This window comes from Brienomyrus brachyistius, unplaced genomic scaffold (assembly GCF_023856365.1).
Source record: "Brienomyrus brachyistius isolate T26 unplaced genomic scaffold, BBRACH_0.4 scaffold61, whole genome shotgun sequence".
NCBI classification, from domain to species: domain Eukaryota; kingdom Metazoa; phylum Chordata; class Actinopteri; order Osteoglossiformes; family Mormyridae; genus Brienomyrus; species Brienomyrus brachyistius.
In genome coordinates this window covers 100,302-116,751 of record NW_026042336.1, presented here as the reverse complement: position 1 = coordinate 116,751, position 16,450 = coordinate 100,302, and the positions used below count along the sequence as shown (strand labels likewise).

General features: G+C 43.9%; 2 protein-coding genes and 1 long non-coding RNA gene across 10 annotated transcripts in view; 1 reads left to right on the top strand and 2 right to left on the bottom strand.

The window, feature by feature from the left end:
- The window catches only part of LOC125725122 (basic proline-rich protein-like), a 227,699-nt gene extending 222,688 nt beyond the window's left edge, over window positions 1-5,011 (top strand). For 3 of the 4 annotated variants that reach the window (XM_049001729.1, XM_049001726.1, XM_049001728.1), the window contains exons 2-3: window positions 1,608-2,506; window positions 3,643-5,011. In XM_049001729.1, coding sequence (XP_048857686.1) covers window positions 2,464-2,506; window positions 3,643-4,103 — 504 coding nt within the window. In that variant the 5' untranslated portion in view covers window positions 1,608-2,463 and the 3' untranslated portion in view covers window positions 4,104-5,011. The remainder of the gene's footprint in view (window positions 1-1,607; window positions 2,507-3,642) is intronic. The other variant, XM_049001725.1, reaches the window with a different exon arrangement.
- LOC125725118 (kelch-like protein 10) overlaps window positions 1-15,251 on the bottom strand; it is a 228,695-nt gene extending 213,444 nt beyond the window's left edge. For 4 of the 5 annotated variants that reach the window (XR_007387345.1, XR_007387346.1, XM_049001717.1 and 1 more), the window contains exons 1-3: window positions 15,041-15,251; window positions 13,986-14,475; window positions 13,000-13,611 (exon numbers count right to left, since the gene is read on the bottom strand). Coding sequence is in view for 3 of the 5 variants with exons in the window: in XM_049001717.1 (XP_048857674.1) it covers window positions 13,000-13,611; window positions 13,986-14,475; window positions 15,041-15,201 (1,263 nt within the window). In the remaining 2 variants the exon portion in view is untranslated. Of the gene's footprint in view, window positions 1-12,329; window positions 12,480-12,999; window positions 13,612-13,985; window positions 14,476-15,040 lie in introns of all 5 variants that reach the window. The other variant, XM_049001718.1, reaches the window with a different exon arrangement.
- Window positions 10,872-11,642, bottom strand: LOC125725129 (uncharacterized). The gene is made up of 2 exons (XR_007387355.1): window positions 11,335-11,642; window positions 10,872-11,247 (listed from the first exon to the last, which is right to left on the bottom strand). It is a non-coding gene; the product is annotated as an uncharacterized LOC125725129 (long non-coding RNA).
- Window positions 15,252-16,450: the final 1,199 nt, after the last annotated feature.

Below are 16,450 nucleotides of genomic sequence, written 5' to 3'. Positions count from 1 at the left end.
ACAAGAGTCATAATTCAGAATGTGTTCATTTAGATCAGAAACAGCTCTGTGGGATGCTTTCATCTAATCAGACTGTACCACATGGTTCATATGTAACACTTTTCTGGAGACCGCAACAAATGGGGGATTCTGAAACTGCCCGTTTGTTTGGAAAATTCCAGTCACCCTGAGTGAAAAAGGGTAGAACTCTCCCTCCTGTCCCACTGGCCTATGATTGATTGCCTGATAGCAGGAAGAGACGGTCTATAGGGGAAAGTAACCTTCAGTTTAACTCACAGAAAGACAATAAATAGTAGCACTTAACAAATGAGAGAATATCAATTGACTAGGACAAACTGAGATGAGCAACAGGAAATATAACTGTAAGCTGATAAGAGAAAAAGAAGGTGAAGGGGAAAATGGAGGGAAATTTGCTGCTTCTGATTGGATGCAAGCATGCAGGTCAGCTGATCCACCTGAATATTTCCAACTCAGCAATCGGTGATGAAGGGTCAGTAGATTGGCTAAGTGCTGGAACCAGAAGCAGAAGCTGGCTTTCATGCTCAGGAGGGTCCTGTGGCATGAAACCTTAGCCAGTTCTTTACGGATATGATGCTCCTTTAGGGGGTGCCATAGACATTCGGTCTGCATATATATTATGTTTTATCAGTGTTTCTTGTGGACCCTCAGACAGTCCATGTTTTTGCTCTCTCCCAGCACCAGCTGTCTGGCAAGGAGCAAAAACGTGGACGGACTGGGGGTTCCTGTGGATCAGGTTGAAGAACATTGTTCTGTATTGTTTTTGTTAAATGACTGATAATCAGAATTTATTTTTGGGGCTTTGGCTGCATCTTGGTTATAATGTTTAATTGAGATATGAATTAATATGGAGAACACCACACACACGGCACAAATTCTATGAAGATACTACTCATGAAATTAATATGATACCACATGTGATAAAAATACAAATATAAGGGCTTTATTTGTATGAATAAAGCATTTCACATATCTAACACATGTGTCCCCAACAACCGTAGCCAGATATTAAATCCGTTCTAGAAGAGCACACTCATTGCTTGCTGTAAAAGCATGCAGGAGGTCCCAGCTGAGCTCTGCTATAGTTGTGCTCTGTGTATTATTCATTTGGCAGATGCTCTAAGACAGAGAAATGGTTGGAGAGAACAAGGCAATTAACAAATGCATGCAAACAAGTGGCATGTTACCCAACAGGAGCAAACCGCTACAGCATCCGATAACAAAGGAAAGCAATTGTCTTGCCATAATTGCATTTTGATAGCTGTTCTAGTGCCTTAACCTCTATGCTCTGACTCCACTGTAAGGTCCAAGTTCTGTTCCCTCAGTCCATTATTCAAGAGGCATTTTCCTTATTTTGGTGAATGTTTCTGATTCTTGTTAGTGTCCACTGTTTCTGTTGATTAAGTCCAGTGCTGCTAGCCACACCGGCAGATGCGTAACCTGGTTACCCACCAGGCAGGCAGATGGGGGCAGGTGGGCGAGGTGCAGCATACTGTACGATGCGGGGGGGCACTGTGCAGCAGCTGAAGTTCCTCTTGGGCGTAATCATGTCCTGCGCACGGTACCAGCTGCCTTTCTCTGCATCATAGCATTCCACCTTGGCAGTGACTCTGAACCCATCAGACGCCCATTGCAAACAGCAAGCCGTCCAGCACTGCGATGCCGAAGTAGCTTCTTGGTTTTGTCATGGGAGGAGCAGCGTGCCATTGGTTAGTTGCAGGGTCATAAACCTCCATACTCCACACTGGATGAGCCCCGTTGGTACCGCCCACCTGGGAGACACCAATGGTAAGTGATCACTCAGGTACCAAACGGATAAGTAAATATCAGCTTTCTCAAAGTCAGGAACTCTTAAGGAATTATCGCCCTATAATAGCAGGCTGCACAGAACCTCCCATTGTCTATATAGGACACAAGCTTATAACTAATTTGTGTTCAACATACATGTCAACATAACTGCAGTGAAAAAAGGGGATTTGGGCAACAGAAAATCTGTACAATTCAGTGAAAACTGTCATCCATCAAAAAAAGATATGAGATATAAAAAAAATCATATATTTTGCTTTTATTATTATTTTTATTAGCACTAAAAATAATACTTGTAGTCAGACCCTGGAAAAAACAACAACCAGAGCAATTATGTGTGGAACTACAGAATATAACTGTAATCAAAAATCTAAGCTTTACTACCCAAGAATATTCGTTTATAACCCTGATATGCAGGGAGCATACAGTATGTGTATTGAGATGGGCCTTCCCAGCAGGTGATTTTATCCACTGAATTCTTTTGTTTGATTTAAGCGCATTACAATCTGTGACACAGCAGCAGTGACAAAAAATATGAGTCTCAGATAAATCTTGAGATTTGACTCCTTTGTTTCAGAGTACAAGAAAGGAATCACTCACCACATAGATCTTTCCCTGATATGCCGCTACTCCAAGGCCATGTCGGCGAGTGCTCATTGGGGTGATCAAGGTCCATTCGCCCGTGAGTGGATCATAGCACTCGGCAGTGGAATTAGTCTGAGCTCCCTTGCTACCCCCACAAATATATATCTAGGAAAAATGGTTCAAAAGTGATGTGTGTTATGCTGTACATGATTGGAGATGGAGATCTAGAAAGCGTAAATGTACATTTAGCTAATGGATGTTTAATCCATCCATCTTCCATAAAAGTTTATTCGGTACAGGGTGGTGGTGAACCTGGAACCTACCACAGGAAGCATATGGGCAAAGGTAGGGAATTTACAGTTAGTTGTGATCATTTCCCTTGTGAACCGCAGCTTAATCAGCTAATTAAGTTCACTAGGTTTGTTTGAATAGGGAAATCTGCAAATTGTTTAGGATTCTGACCCTCCAGGACTGGAATTGGGTAAAGCTCCTATGTTAACACCAGTTATTGTATCTCACAAGTCTTGGGCTGTGGGCAAAATTGCAAAAACACAGAGCTGGACACCACAGCACTGCCCAATGTGCCACTAATGCAGAGCAACAATGCAAGGTCATTTATGTTTTATCTAAACACTGACGTTTACTGAACTTAACAATTATGGATTGAAATCAAGCATTTGAAGACAAAGCGAGCTACTGAGTATGTAACATAATCAATTTCAAGGGGAAAATGAGGGTAACCACAGTCAGACGCCCTCCTATTAACCTACCTTTCCATTCAGGGTGGTGGCACTGGCATCCTGTCGCTTCTCGTTCATGGGCTGGATGATGGTCCATTCGTTGGCTTCTTGGTCATATCACTCGATTATGATTAGAGGCGAGAAGCGTAAATGGCCACCCATTACATAGATGGAACCATTAATTACGGCCACGCTAACATTTCAGTGGCACCAGTGCATCGGTGCCATGTGCTGCCATGTCCGTGCGACGGGGTCAAATCTGCGTACAATTGTGGCCATCAAAACCCCCAAAACAATACACGAAGCCATTTAAGTACACACTGCCATGGGCGGACTGGCGAGTCTCCTGCCCCTCCGTTACATCGACCCAGTGGTCGGCCCGGGTGTCATAGGCTTCAATCCAATTGGTTTTGCGGAAATTCCAGCCACCAATGGCCAATAAGATGTCAGCGGGCAGGAGTGGGCGGATCAGTGGCCTTTCTTTTTCTTTTAGTGTGTGTGGGGAGCCACAGCCCCATCCCTCAGGACATGAAGCAGACACGGAGGAGGCCCGGAACCCAGACCGCCAGAGGCCCCCCAGGGCATGGGAGCCCCCGGAGGACCACCGCAGGGAGAATAGCAGCCCCTCACCCAGAAAAGGGCAGAGGAGAGCTCCGGAGGGAGGCCATCCGGCAGCCACCGTGCAGGAGCCCCAGGGGGCCGTGGCGGCGAGCCCGCAGGCTCCACTGGCGGCCGGCCCCACCACGGCAAACCAGGCCCTGGGCCCAGAGATCCAAGGGCCCCCCTACCCCCCAGCAAGGGCCCGACAGAGCCAGGAGGGCCAAATCCCGCCAGGCAACCGCCGAGGGCGAGCCAGCACCCACCCGAGCACCCAGCCCCGGACATCGAGAACCACCAACGCACCAGCGGCCGGGGGCCCCATCCACCGGCAGGGAGTGTGGCGGGGGGGAATAGAGCCCGAGATGTTATTTCGGGTGGAGTCTAGGACCCAACCTGACACATGCGTATAGACAAACAGGCACACACATATACAAGCATACGTTCCCACCCTCATGCACACATAAACAAATATTTACACATTCACCCAACATAGAGATACACAGAAATGAACGCTGTACACATACTCTCACTCCCCATATATACTCTATGTGGACCCCATTTTTGTCCTCTGGCGAGGAGACCAGAAGACCACCCCAGACCCCGCAGCAGCCGAGAAGCGCACCAGCCCAGACCCCGACCAGACGGCCAGATCAGTGGCCTTTCAAAGTCAGATTGTGGACTTTTATCGTCGAGATCATATATGATCTTCAATACATCACTGATAATTGGCCTGCACGCCGCATTGGCCTTCACCAGATCGTTAGCTTTGACGATCTTCATAAAGTACGCCGGATCCATACGAGCCATGCGAACCTACACAGGAAACAAGAATGAGAGAATTTCCATGAGTTCCTTTGTGCTTTCTGTGAATCTCTGGAGATGAGCAATTTCTAACATTAAGAATACAGCAGTAAGTGCAAATTTTAATTTCTTTAGCTGAAGCCATTTACATAGAAAGTCTCAGATGTGTCAGCTAACACTTGTTTAATGTAAGATATTTGAGTGTGTTGTTTTCCATTATTTGTTACACTCTCCTCCCAGGTGTAATACCTGGAAGCCTTGGTTGTAGACTTATCGGACATGGAAATGGAGGTTCGGTCTCTAGCTACAGTAATAAGGACTTCACTCAATGAGCATTCTATTGTTATATACACAAGTCAATGCGAACATAGTATAACTATACTCACCTTGGGCAACAGAACTGAAATGTGGGCCTCTCGGGTGGCAGGCTCGTGCTCGATCCACTGGAGGATGGCCTCAAACACCGCATCTTCCTGTTTCACATTCAGCTCATCCTTCTCAATAATGTCGCAAAGTTCTTGCAGGGACAGATCTATGAACTCCTCTGAGATGCTGGCAACCTCCTTGAAGTTCTTAAGGATAAAGCTGAAAACAGACTGGTGCAGCTCGCTGAGGCCGTAACCATCGGCAGTTTTTAAAAGGCCAATGCAGTTCTGAAGGCAGAGCTGCTCATGCAGGAAATCACAGCAGCGCTGCACGATGCCCAGGACACTGAGATAATCAGCAGCTGCCAGGAGGTTCTCCACATTGTCAGCTGTGATGACCACAGAGTACGTGTAGGCGTACTCTATGACCTGCCTCAGTGTTTCTGGGGAAATGCCTGGGAGTTGGTACTCTCGCTTTCCTGAATCACTCCAGCCACTGGCGAACAGAGCCCTGAAACACAATCCAGAAGTGACTCATCTAATAAATATGGGTTTTGCAGGCAAAGTTAAATAAGGGGTTTTCTAAATCTTCTGAACCAGGGACCCCCATATGGAAATCAACCAGAGATAAGGACCCTCTGCTACAGATGATCAAATAGGCATCTAAGAACTAGGGACCAGGGGCTTTAATTCTTATTTTTCCAACATTAGCTCCCCCTTTAATATTTTTCACTTGGGCTGGTGGCCAAGTGCCCCGGAATACTTTGTTTTGCCTGTTTGACATGGTCCCCTTTTCATATCTATACCATTATTATTGTTGTTATTATTATTATTATTATATGTTAAAAGTTAAGGTGGTACACTTAGAAATATTTCTGATCAGCACTGACCTACATTAACATAATTTAATATAATATATATTAATATAAACGTTCTGTCATCGTAGAGCCTTATTGCCAAGGAGAAATCATTGCTAACGAGAGATAAAAACTGACTCCTTGCTGTTTTGGCATCGTCATATATGGGTCACAGCTACTTACTGGAAGTAGGAGCTACAGCCACACAGAATCACTCTATGGGCGTTGAACTTAACACCGTCTGCGATGAGGACCACGTCACAAAGCTGTCCTGCCAGCCGAAGCTTGTTGAACACTTCGAACGCCGGGGACATCAGTACTCGCTCCATGTCGTGTGCCATCATTATTCAAAAATGTGGATGTCTCGTCTCTTTCTCCTTTTTATATCATGTAATGACCAGCAACGGACGTGTACATCAGCATAGTGACGATATGTTCTAAAACGCAAACACTGCGCTTTTGTGTCAGTGTCCTAACATACTGATTTTTTTTATTTTAATTCATCTATATTTGCGATTCGAAATTGATTGACCAGATAGTCATGCGCCCTGCTTTTTATTTTTAACAAAATGTGGAAGCCAATGAGAGACTTGCCGATCAAGTTTTCTAACACAGCTACTTTTGAAAAACCAACTTATCCCAGATGAGTTTCACCGGCATTAACTCATTCAAGATGAGGCATCTGATCTCAGATAATTTAATATTACGTAAAATACACCGGTAGGAAAATACCCCGTTACAAATTTATTGTGAAAAAATATTTTGTTTGCACAATCAGCTGTACAAGAAGACCAAGTGAAATGTTTTTGGTACATGTATACTATGTTCATCTCAGAATTTATGTTTTAGTTTTGCATTATGTATGAATAGTCAAATCACAAATTCCCCAGATTAAAACACCAATAAATCTAAAATTATTAAATGTATAATATTTTGTCCTCCTGTCTTTTCACTTCGGTTAAGATTCCACAAATTAAAAAAAAATGTACCCTGAATGTACCCTTCACATCTATTTCAGCGAGGCTGCAGAATCATGTGTCGTTAATCGACGTGGGAAATTGCAGCGGGAATGAAACCGTTTCATTTTCATTTGAGAATAGCTTTGTATATTATGTATAAGAATATAAGAAATTCACAAACGAGAGGAGGCCATTTGGCCATCAAGCTCATTTGGGGAGAAGTTAACTAATAGCTCAGAGTTGTTAAAATCTTATCTAGTTCTGATTTAAAGGAAACCAGGGTTTTAGCTTGTGCTACACTAACAGGAAGACTATGCCATACTCTAACTACATGCTTTGTAAAGAAGTGCTTCCTCAAATTTGTTTTAAAATGTCCTCCCGCTAATTTCCAGTTATGGCCACGAGATCTGGTATTTAAACTAATATTAAAATAGCCATTTGGCTGAACAGCATCCAGACCTGTTAGAATCTTATACACCTGGATCATGTCCCCCCATAGTCTCCTTTGCTCGAGGCTAAACAGATTCAGCTCAGCTAACCTCTCCTCATAAAACATTCCTCTAAGACCAGGAATTATTCTCGTGGCCCTATGTTGCACCTTTTCCAAGGCAGCAGTGTCCTTCTTAAGGTATGGTGACCAAACCTGCACACAATATTCTAGGTGGGGTCTTACCAAGGAATTTATACGCTGCTCAAAAAATTAAAGGAACACTTTGAAAACACATCAGACATCAATGGGGAAAAAAATCATGCTGGATATCTATACTGATGTAGACTGGGTAATGTGTTAGGAATGAAAGGATGCCACATCGATTGATGGAAATGAAATTATCAACCTACAGAGAGCTGAACTCAAAGCCACCACGAAAATCAAAGTGAAAAATGATGCGGTAGGCTAGTCCATTGGCTGTCATTTTATTACAGTAGCTCAGAATCATACTCAGTAGTTTGTATGCCCCCCACATGGTTGTATGCATGCCTGACAATATCGATCCATGGTCCTAATGAGACCACGGATGGTGTCCTGGGGGGATCTCCTCTCAGATCTGGACCAGGGTATCTCACAGCTTCTGGACAGTCTGAGGTGCAACCTGGTGCCATTGGATGGATGAAACATAATGTCCCAGAGGTGTTCTATTGGATTTAGGTCAGGCGAGCATGGGGGGCAGTCAATGGTATCAATTCCTTCATCCTCCAGGAACTGCCTACATGCTCTTGCCACATGAGGCCGGGCATTGTCGTGCACCAGCATAGGGTCTAACAGTGGGTTCAAGGATTTCATCCTGATACCTAATGGCAGTCAAGGTGCCGTTGTCTAGCCTGTAGAGGTCTGTGCATCCCTCCATGGATATACCTCGCAGACCATCACTGACCCACCACCAAACCGGTTGTACTGTAATACGGTGGCCCTCAGCGGCTGGATTTACAGTGAGAAAGACTACCCCAAATGCAGTGGAACAACACGTATTTATTTTCCATGCAGCTCTTCTTACAAGCATCTCACACGTCGAGCGTCTTCACAGCAAAAAAGAAAAAAAAAAAAAAAACCCTCTAATGACAACTGGCAGCCTTCAGTACTTTCAGCTGTCACAGACTAAACCATTCTTCCACTCACAGGTAATTTCTTAAATCCCCCCCTTCCACCATAGTACACAACACATCAACCTACATAAATAAATATACAACTACATTTCACATTTTCATATTAATAAACATCTTCCTCTTTAATCTTACCCAAAAAACCCATATTATAAAACCCCAAACCCCAGCACAAAAGATTCCCCACCCTTCCTTAAGCCATGGTCTCTCCCGGAACCTTTAAATGGTGTCTGGACCCCAGGGAAATATTTGCCCAAACACCTTGGAGAGAACACAGGAAAGAAAGGTGAGTAACTACATCTTACAATTACTTCTTTGCACCCCCTTTAATTCTAGATCTTTCACCCCCACCCATCTGCATTAGTTGTCCTTACTGGTAAACCTTATTCTCCCTCAATAACCATTCCTTTTCACAGACACCACCACCTTCCTTGATGAGGAGCCGCTGTGCAGTATCTGAAACAAGGCTACCAACTGATTTTAAAATTCCCAATAAATATTCAATAAATAAACTTTGTTTGCAACTGTTCTGTGCAAATCCATGGTTAAAGTCCGAAGCTAAATAAAGTGCTGTTATTAAAAAGGAGGATGTGCTGCTAACGTGCTATACAAATTACAATATAAATAATAGTAAGGGAGTCCTCTTCCTTACACTGGTCATGCTGAACAATGCTGCAGGCAGCATAATGTTCTCCATAGGCTCTCCAGACCCTTTCACATCTGTCACATGTGCTCAGGATGAACCTGCTCTCATCTGTGAAAAGCACAGGGTGCCAGTGGCAGACCTGCAAATTCTGGTATTCTATGGCAAATGCCAATCGAGCTCCATGGTGCTGGGCAGTGAGCACAGGGCCCACTAGAGGACGTTGGGGCCTCAAGCCACCCTCATGAAGTCTGTCTCTGACCAAACAATCAGAAACATTCACACCAGTGGCCTGATGGAGGTCATTTTGTAGAGCTTCAGCAGTGTTCATCCTGTTCCTCCTTGCACAAAGGAGCAGATACCGGTCCTGTTGATGGATTAAGGACCTTCTACGGCCCTCTCCAGCTCTCCTAGAGTAACTGCCTGTCTCCTGGGATCTCCTCCATGCCCTTGAGACTGTGCTGGGAGACACAGCAAACCTTCTGGCAATGGCACGTATTGATGTGCCATCCTGGAGGAGTTGGACTATCTGTGCAACCTCTGTAGGGTCCAGGTATCGCCTCATGCTACCAGTAGTGACACTGACCGTCGCCAAATGCAAAACTAGTGAAAAAACCACCAGAAAAGATGATGAGGGAAAAATGCCAGTGGCCTCCACCTGTTAAACCATTCCTGTTTTGGGGGTCGTCTCATTGTTACCCCTCTAGTTCACCTGTTCATAATTTCATTAGCACCAAAGCAGCTGAAACTGATTAACCACCCCCTCCACTACTTAACTGACCAGATCAATATCCCAGAAGTTTAATGGACTTGATGCTATACTCTAATTAAAAAGTGTTCCTTAAATTTTTTTGAGCAATGTATAATCGTAGCATCACTTCCCTTGTCTTAAACTCCACACACCTAGAGTTGTAACCCAACATCCTATTGGCCTTTTTATTGCTTCCCCACACTGGCGAAAGTGGGACATGGAAGCATCAACATACACACCGAGATCTTTCTCATAATCAGCTACCTTTATTTCAGTGGGACCCGTAAAATATCTGTACTTTATATTTCTGCTCTCTGAATGATTATCTTACATGTATCTACTGTATGTTAAATTTCATCTGACAGGTATCAGCCCAGTCGCTAATTAAATCCAGATCCCGTTGTAGCCTCTCCGCTGCTAGATCAATATCTGCTACGCCACCCACCCTGGTGTCGTCTGCAAATGTAACCAGTTTACTGTATGTATTGGTGTCAATATCATTAATGTAAATTGGGAACAGTACTGGTCCTAAAATTGAACCCTACGGTACCCCACTATGAACACAGACCCACTGTCATGCCCGGCTCATACGATCGTTGTGTGCCACGCCCCCTGATTATCCACGTGTGCTTCCCCTATCATGCCCAGCTGTACCTTGTCGTTTCGCCATGTCTTTTGTCTATATCAGTCCACATCTTGCCCTGTCCGATGTCCGTCATTGATGTTAGTGCTGTTGTCATGTCCCGTTCTGCCCATAGCCGTCTTCCCCCTAATAAAACCCCAGTTTTCCCCGTATTCTACCTCCCTGCTTCGTCCTTCCCTGCCTCCTTCCTGCCAGCCTGCCTGTTCGCACACGCAAACTCTGACACCCACAATATAATATTGTGTACAGTACATACTGTAATCAATCCAGAGGTAACATCACTTCTCAAAATTCAAGTTGCCAGTTATGTTTACTGTAGGTCCCAGGGGAAGGGGCTGCACTAAACCAGTATTTCAATTGATTACGAAAAACCTTAGTGCTTAATTAGTAATCACAGATGGTTGCAGCGGAATTTCTGAAGAGAACCGTCAAACGAGAACGAAGGAGTATATTGAAACAACATTTATCCAAAATGGGAAATTTATGACGCTTTCACAAACTAGATAATATAAAAAAGAGAACTTTATTTTAAGTATGCAATGTCAGGAGAAGATTCAACTCCGACCTCCAGCAGAGCTTCTCCCATGTCCTGGAGGACGCAGGGGACATTGAGTCCGAATGGGCCTTGTTCCATGCCTCCGTTGTGGAGGCGGCTGACTGGAGCTGTGGCCGTAAGGTGGTCGGTGCCTGTTGTGGCGGCATTCCCCGAACCCGCTGGTGGACAGCGGTGATGAAATGATGGAATGCGGCTTCGGCGGTCGTCGAGGCAAAAACTCAGGTGTGGGAGGAGTTTAGCGAGGCCATGGAAAATGACTTCCGGACAGCCTTGACTTCAAAGACCTCGATCCCACCAACACACCTTCCAATGAGGAAGCAGAGTCTGGGGAAAAAAAGAGGTGTCAATAGAAACTCACTGTATATTATAGGGAAAGAATTCGGGGTTGGGGGTGTAAATGAGGTTACGTACTGGGCATGCTGTTGTGGGCAGATGGGTTTCTCTCCTCCTTGGTGGCCATCAGGGACTAACGAGGTGAAGCGTATTTTATGATGCGGGGGTGCGCAGGCACTACGCAGCAGCTGAAGTGTTTTCTGGCTCTGCTCATGTCCTGCGCACGATACCAGCTGCCTGTCCCCGCATCATAACACTCGACCTTGTTAGTTACCCTAAACCCATCGTGGCCGCCCATCACAAACAGGAGGTCGTCCACCACTGCGATGCCAAATTCACTGCGCGGTGTGGACATGGGGGCCACAGCATGCCAGCGGTTTGTGGTAGGGTCATAGACCTCCATGGTCTGCAGGTCATCAGGCCTGTTGATACCACCCACCTGAGAGATGCCAAAGATTCATTATCACTTGGTTGCCAAAAGGATGGGCAAACATCAACTTTCCCAAAGTCATGAACTCTTAAGCAATTTTCACCCTATGAAAGCAGGCTCTTTAGAACCTCCCATTGTCTATAAATGACACAAGCTTATATACACATGTCAACCTATATGCAATGAAAACATGGATTTGGGCAACAGAATACTTGTATGATTCGGTGAAAACTGTGAGCCTTCAAAAATGACTCCTTATGCTAATATATTTTGCTTTTTTATTGTTATTACTTAAAACGAACACTTGAAGCTAATCAGACACTGAAAAAAACAACAATCTGACCAATTATATCTGGAACTAGGGAAAATAATTAATAAAAAATCTAAACTTTACAGCCCGAGCTAGTAGCAGAGACCCCCAGCAGATCCATTTATAACCCAGAAATAAATGCAGGGAGGCTAAAGAGGGTAGCATATATGTTTTTTATGTGTATTAAGATAAGCCTTTGCAGCAGGTATTTCTGGCATTTAACTGTTTTGTTTGGTTTAAATGCATCACAATGAAAGACAGAGCAGCAAAGACAAAAAAACCATGAGTCTTACAGGTAAAATGTGAGATTTGACACAGAAAGGAATCACTCACCGCATAGATCTTCCCTCTATACGCCGTGACTCCAAGGCTGTGACGGGGAGTGCTCATTGGAGTGATCAAGCTCCATTCATTAGTGAGGGGGTCAAAGCACTCCACTGTAGAAAGGCTCTCTGTTCCATTGAAGCCCCCACAGATGTATATCTATGAAAAACAATTTAACTGTGAACACCGTTATACTGTATATGACTGGGGTTTGGAGGTTACAGATGAAGTTCATTGTGACTCAAAAATAAAAGTATATGCTATGCATAGTGTATGACAGGGTTCCCCAGTTCCGGTCCTGGCGGAACACAGTTTGCAGATTTCCCTTCTCAAACACACCATAAACAGCTAATTTTCAGGTTTAGTATGGCTGTTTGAAAAGGGAAATCTGCAAAGAGTTTTGAATTCTGCTCCGCCAGGAACAGAATAAAGGAAACCTGACATGGGAACACCATTTCATCTATCTCACAAGTCTTGGATATGACACCACAGCACTACCCAATGTGCCCCTAATGGAGACCAATAATGCATTTATGCAAATACTTAAATTTATTGAACATAGTAATTATGGATTAAAATCAGCAATCTGAAGAGAAAGAGAACTCATGACTGTGTAAAATACTCAATTTCAAGGGGAAGATGAGGGTAAACACAGTCAGACGCCCTCCCATTACCCTACCTTGCCATTCAGGGTGGTGGCACTGGCATCGCTTCTCCTCTCATTCATGGGCTCGATCTGGGTCCATTCGTTGGTTACTGGGTTGTACCGCTCAACTTTGTTGAGGGGCCTGAAACCAATATGGCCACCCATGGCGTAGATGAACCCATCGAGCACAACCACACTAACATTACAGCGATGCCAGTGCATGGGGGCCATCTGCTGCCATGCTCGTGTTATCGGGTCATATCTGCGCACGGTATTAATGAGGTGTTGGCCATCAAACCCCCCAATGCAGTACACAAATCCATCATGGTACACCATGCCATGACCAGCTAGGTTGCTCTGCTCCTCCTGCGTGATATCCACCCAGCGGTCGGCCCGTGTGTCATACGCATCGATGCAGTTAGTAGTGCCCATGTTCCATCCACCGACAGCCAGCAAAACGTCAGAGGGCAAGCGTGGGCGGATCAGCGGGTTCTCAAAGTCAGAGAGTGGACTTTCATCATCAAGATCATAGATGACCTTTAAGACATCGCTGATAATTCGCCTGCACGCCGCATTGGCCTTCACTAGATCGTTGTTTTTGACGATCTTCATGAAATATTCTGGATCCATACGAGCCATGCGAACCTACACAGGAAACAAGAATGAGAGAATTCCCATGAGTTCCTTAGTGCTTTCTGTGAATCTCTGGAGATGAGCAATTCCTAACATTAAGGATACAGCAGTAAGTGCAAATTTTAATTTCTTTAGCTGAAGCCATTTACATAGAAAGTCTCAGATGTGTCAGCTAACACTTATTTCATGTAAGACATTTGAGTGTGTTGTTTTCCATTATTTGTTACACTCTCCTCCCAGGTGTAATACCTGGAAGCCTTGGTTGTAGACTCATGGGACATGAAAATGGAGGTTCAGTCTCTAGCTACAGTAATAAGGACTTCACTCAATGAGCATTCTATTGTTATATACACAAGTCAATGCGAACATAGTATAACTATACTCACCTTGGGCAACAGAACTGAAATGTGGGCCTCTCGGGTGGCAGGCTCGTGCTCGATCCACCGGAGGATGGCGTGAAACACCACATCCTCTTCTCTGACATTCAGTTCATCCCGCTCCATGATGTCACAAAGTTCTTCGAGCGTGAGTTCTAGGAACTCGTTTGATGTGATGGCAACCTCCTTGAAGTTCTTCAGGAGGAATTTGAATGCAGACTGGTGCAGCTCATTGAGGCAGTAGACATCTCCGATTTTGACAAGCCCAACACAGTTGTCAAGGCAGAGATGCTCATGCAGGAAGTCACAGCAGCGCTGCACGATGCCCAGGACACTGAGATAATCAGCAGCTGCCAGGAGGTTCTCCACATTGTCAGCTGTGATGACCACAGAGTACGTGTAGGCGTACTCGATGACCTGCCTCAATGTTTCAGGGGAAATGCCTGGGAGTTGGTACTCCCGCTTTCCTGAATCACTCCAGTCACTGGCGAACAGAGCCCTGAAACACAATACAGAAGTGACTAATCTAATAAATATGGGTTTTGCAGGCAAAGTTAAATAAGGGGTTTTCTAAATCTTCTGAACCAGGGACCCCCAAATGGAAATAAACCGGAGATAAGGACGCCCTGCTACAGATATATCACATAGGCATCTAAGAACTAGGGACCAGGGGCTTTAACTCTTATTTTTCCAACATTAGCTCCCCCTTTAATATTTTTCACTTGGGCTGGTGGGCAAGTGCCCCGGAATACTTTGTTTTTGCCTGATGGACATGGTCCCCTTTTTATATATTTATACCATTATTATTATTATTATTATTATTATTATTATTATTATTATTATTATTATTATTATTATATGTTAAACGTTAAGGTGGTACTGTATACTTAAAAATATTTCTGATCAGCACTGACCTACATTAACATAATTTAATATAATATATATTAATATAAACTTTCTGTCATCCTAGAACCTTATTGCCAAGGAGAAGTCATTGCTAACGAGAGAAAAAAACGGACTCCTTGCTGTTTTGGCATCGTCATATATGAGCCACAGCAACTTACTGGAAGTAGGAGCTACAGCCACACAGAATCACTCTATGGGCGTTGAACTGAACACCGTCTGCGGTAAGAACCACGTCACAAAGCTGCCCTGCGAGCCGAAGCTTGTTGAACACTTCGAAAGCCGGGGACATCAGTACTCGCTCCATGTCGTGTGCCATCATTATTCAAAAATGTGGATGTCTCGTCTCTTTCTCCTTTTTATACCACTCGAAATGACGTGTACATACGTTCTAATATGCAAAAACCGCACTTTTGCGTCACAGTGTTCTAAGATACCGTAACGTTTATTTTTAAATCTATATTTGAGATTCGAAATTGATTGGGGGAGAAATATTTTCTATGCGCAATCAGCTGTACAAGAAGAATAAGTTAAATGTTTTTAACATCACTTTTGGAAAATGTATACCGTGCTTATCTTAGCATTTACGTTTTGTATTATGTGTGAATTGTCAAATCACGAATTCCCGAAATAAATAAAATAGTTCCTTAATTAATAAAAAAATGTTTTCATATTTTTTCTCCTCCACTACGTTTCTAAAAATGAAAAACAAAAAAGGTCCTTTACATGACTGTCAGGGACGAGGCTAATGTTCGTATCTTATTCCCTAGTTTCCACCTTAAACATAAGCCACTGAGCAACAAATGTCCACAGGACATTATTTTATGGGCTAAATGTGGTTGGCCCGTTGTGGCCTTTATTTAGAACAAAAATGGTCCTTGAAAATTGGGCTGCGTAGTCCGTCTGTTTTGGTCCACATTTAGCACAAGGCAGACGTATTTTTCGGACCGCAAATATCCCCAATACAGTCATGAAAACATATTGCAGCAAGTGTGGAATTATCACAATGATTATTGTGCTGTGTACAGTACACTTCACCCAAATCCTGAACACTATTGCATATAATCGATTATATATTATAGAGCAGTTATGTTACAATCAAGGTACAGTGTGCAATATCACTCCATGAGCTATTGACCATTTTCCTGTTTTATGATCTTTTCTTGAGAAATCGTTTTTTTTTTTTTTTTTTTGTAATTCCTCACTTCTGCCGACTAACTTTAGTTTAATATATTTCCGTGCAGGTTTTTAAGTTTGTTTTCCTGCAGCTTCACGGCACCCATCGTTCTTGCGCACCCCCACACAGATGGACGAGTTAAGTTAGAAGTGGATGGGAGTAGCGGCAGGACAGATATTCCGAGGGCACCCATTGAACGATGTAAGTAATTATTATTTCTCGTTAGAATTCTCACTTAACACAGAATGTTGTGTTTGGCTGAAGTTTAAACAGTCGAGCTGAATTGTGGCAAGATAAGCTGAAGCTGTTCGCGTCCGCAGCTAATGCTCGCGCCATGACTAGCCAGCACATAGTGAAATGGCGAATGTATTTGGCGACATTTTCCGTTTGAATT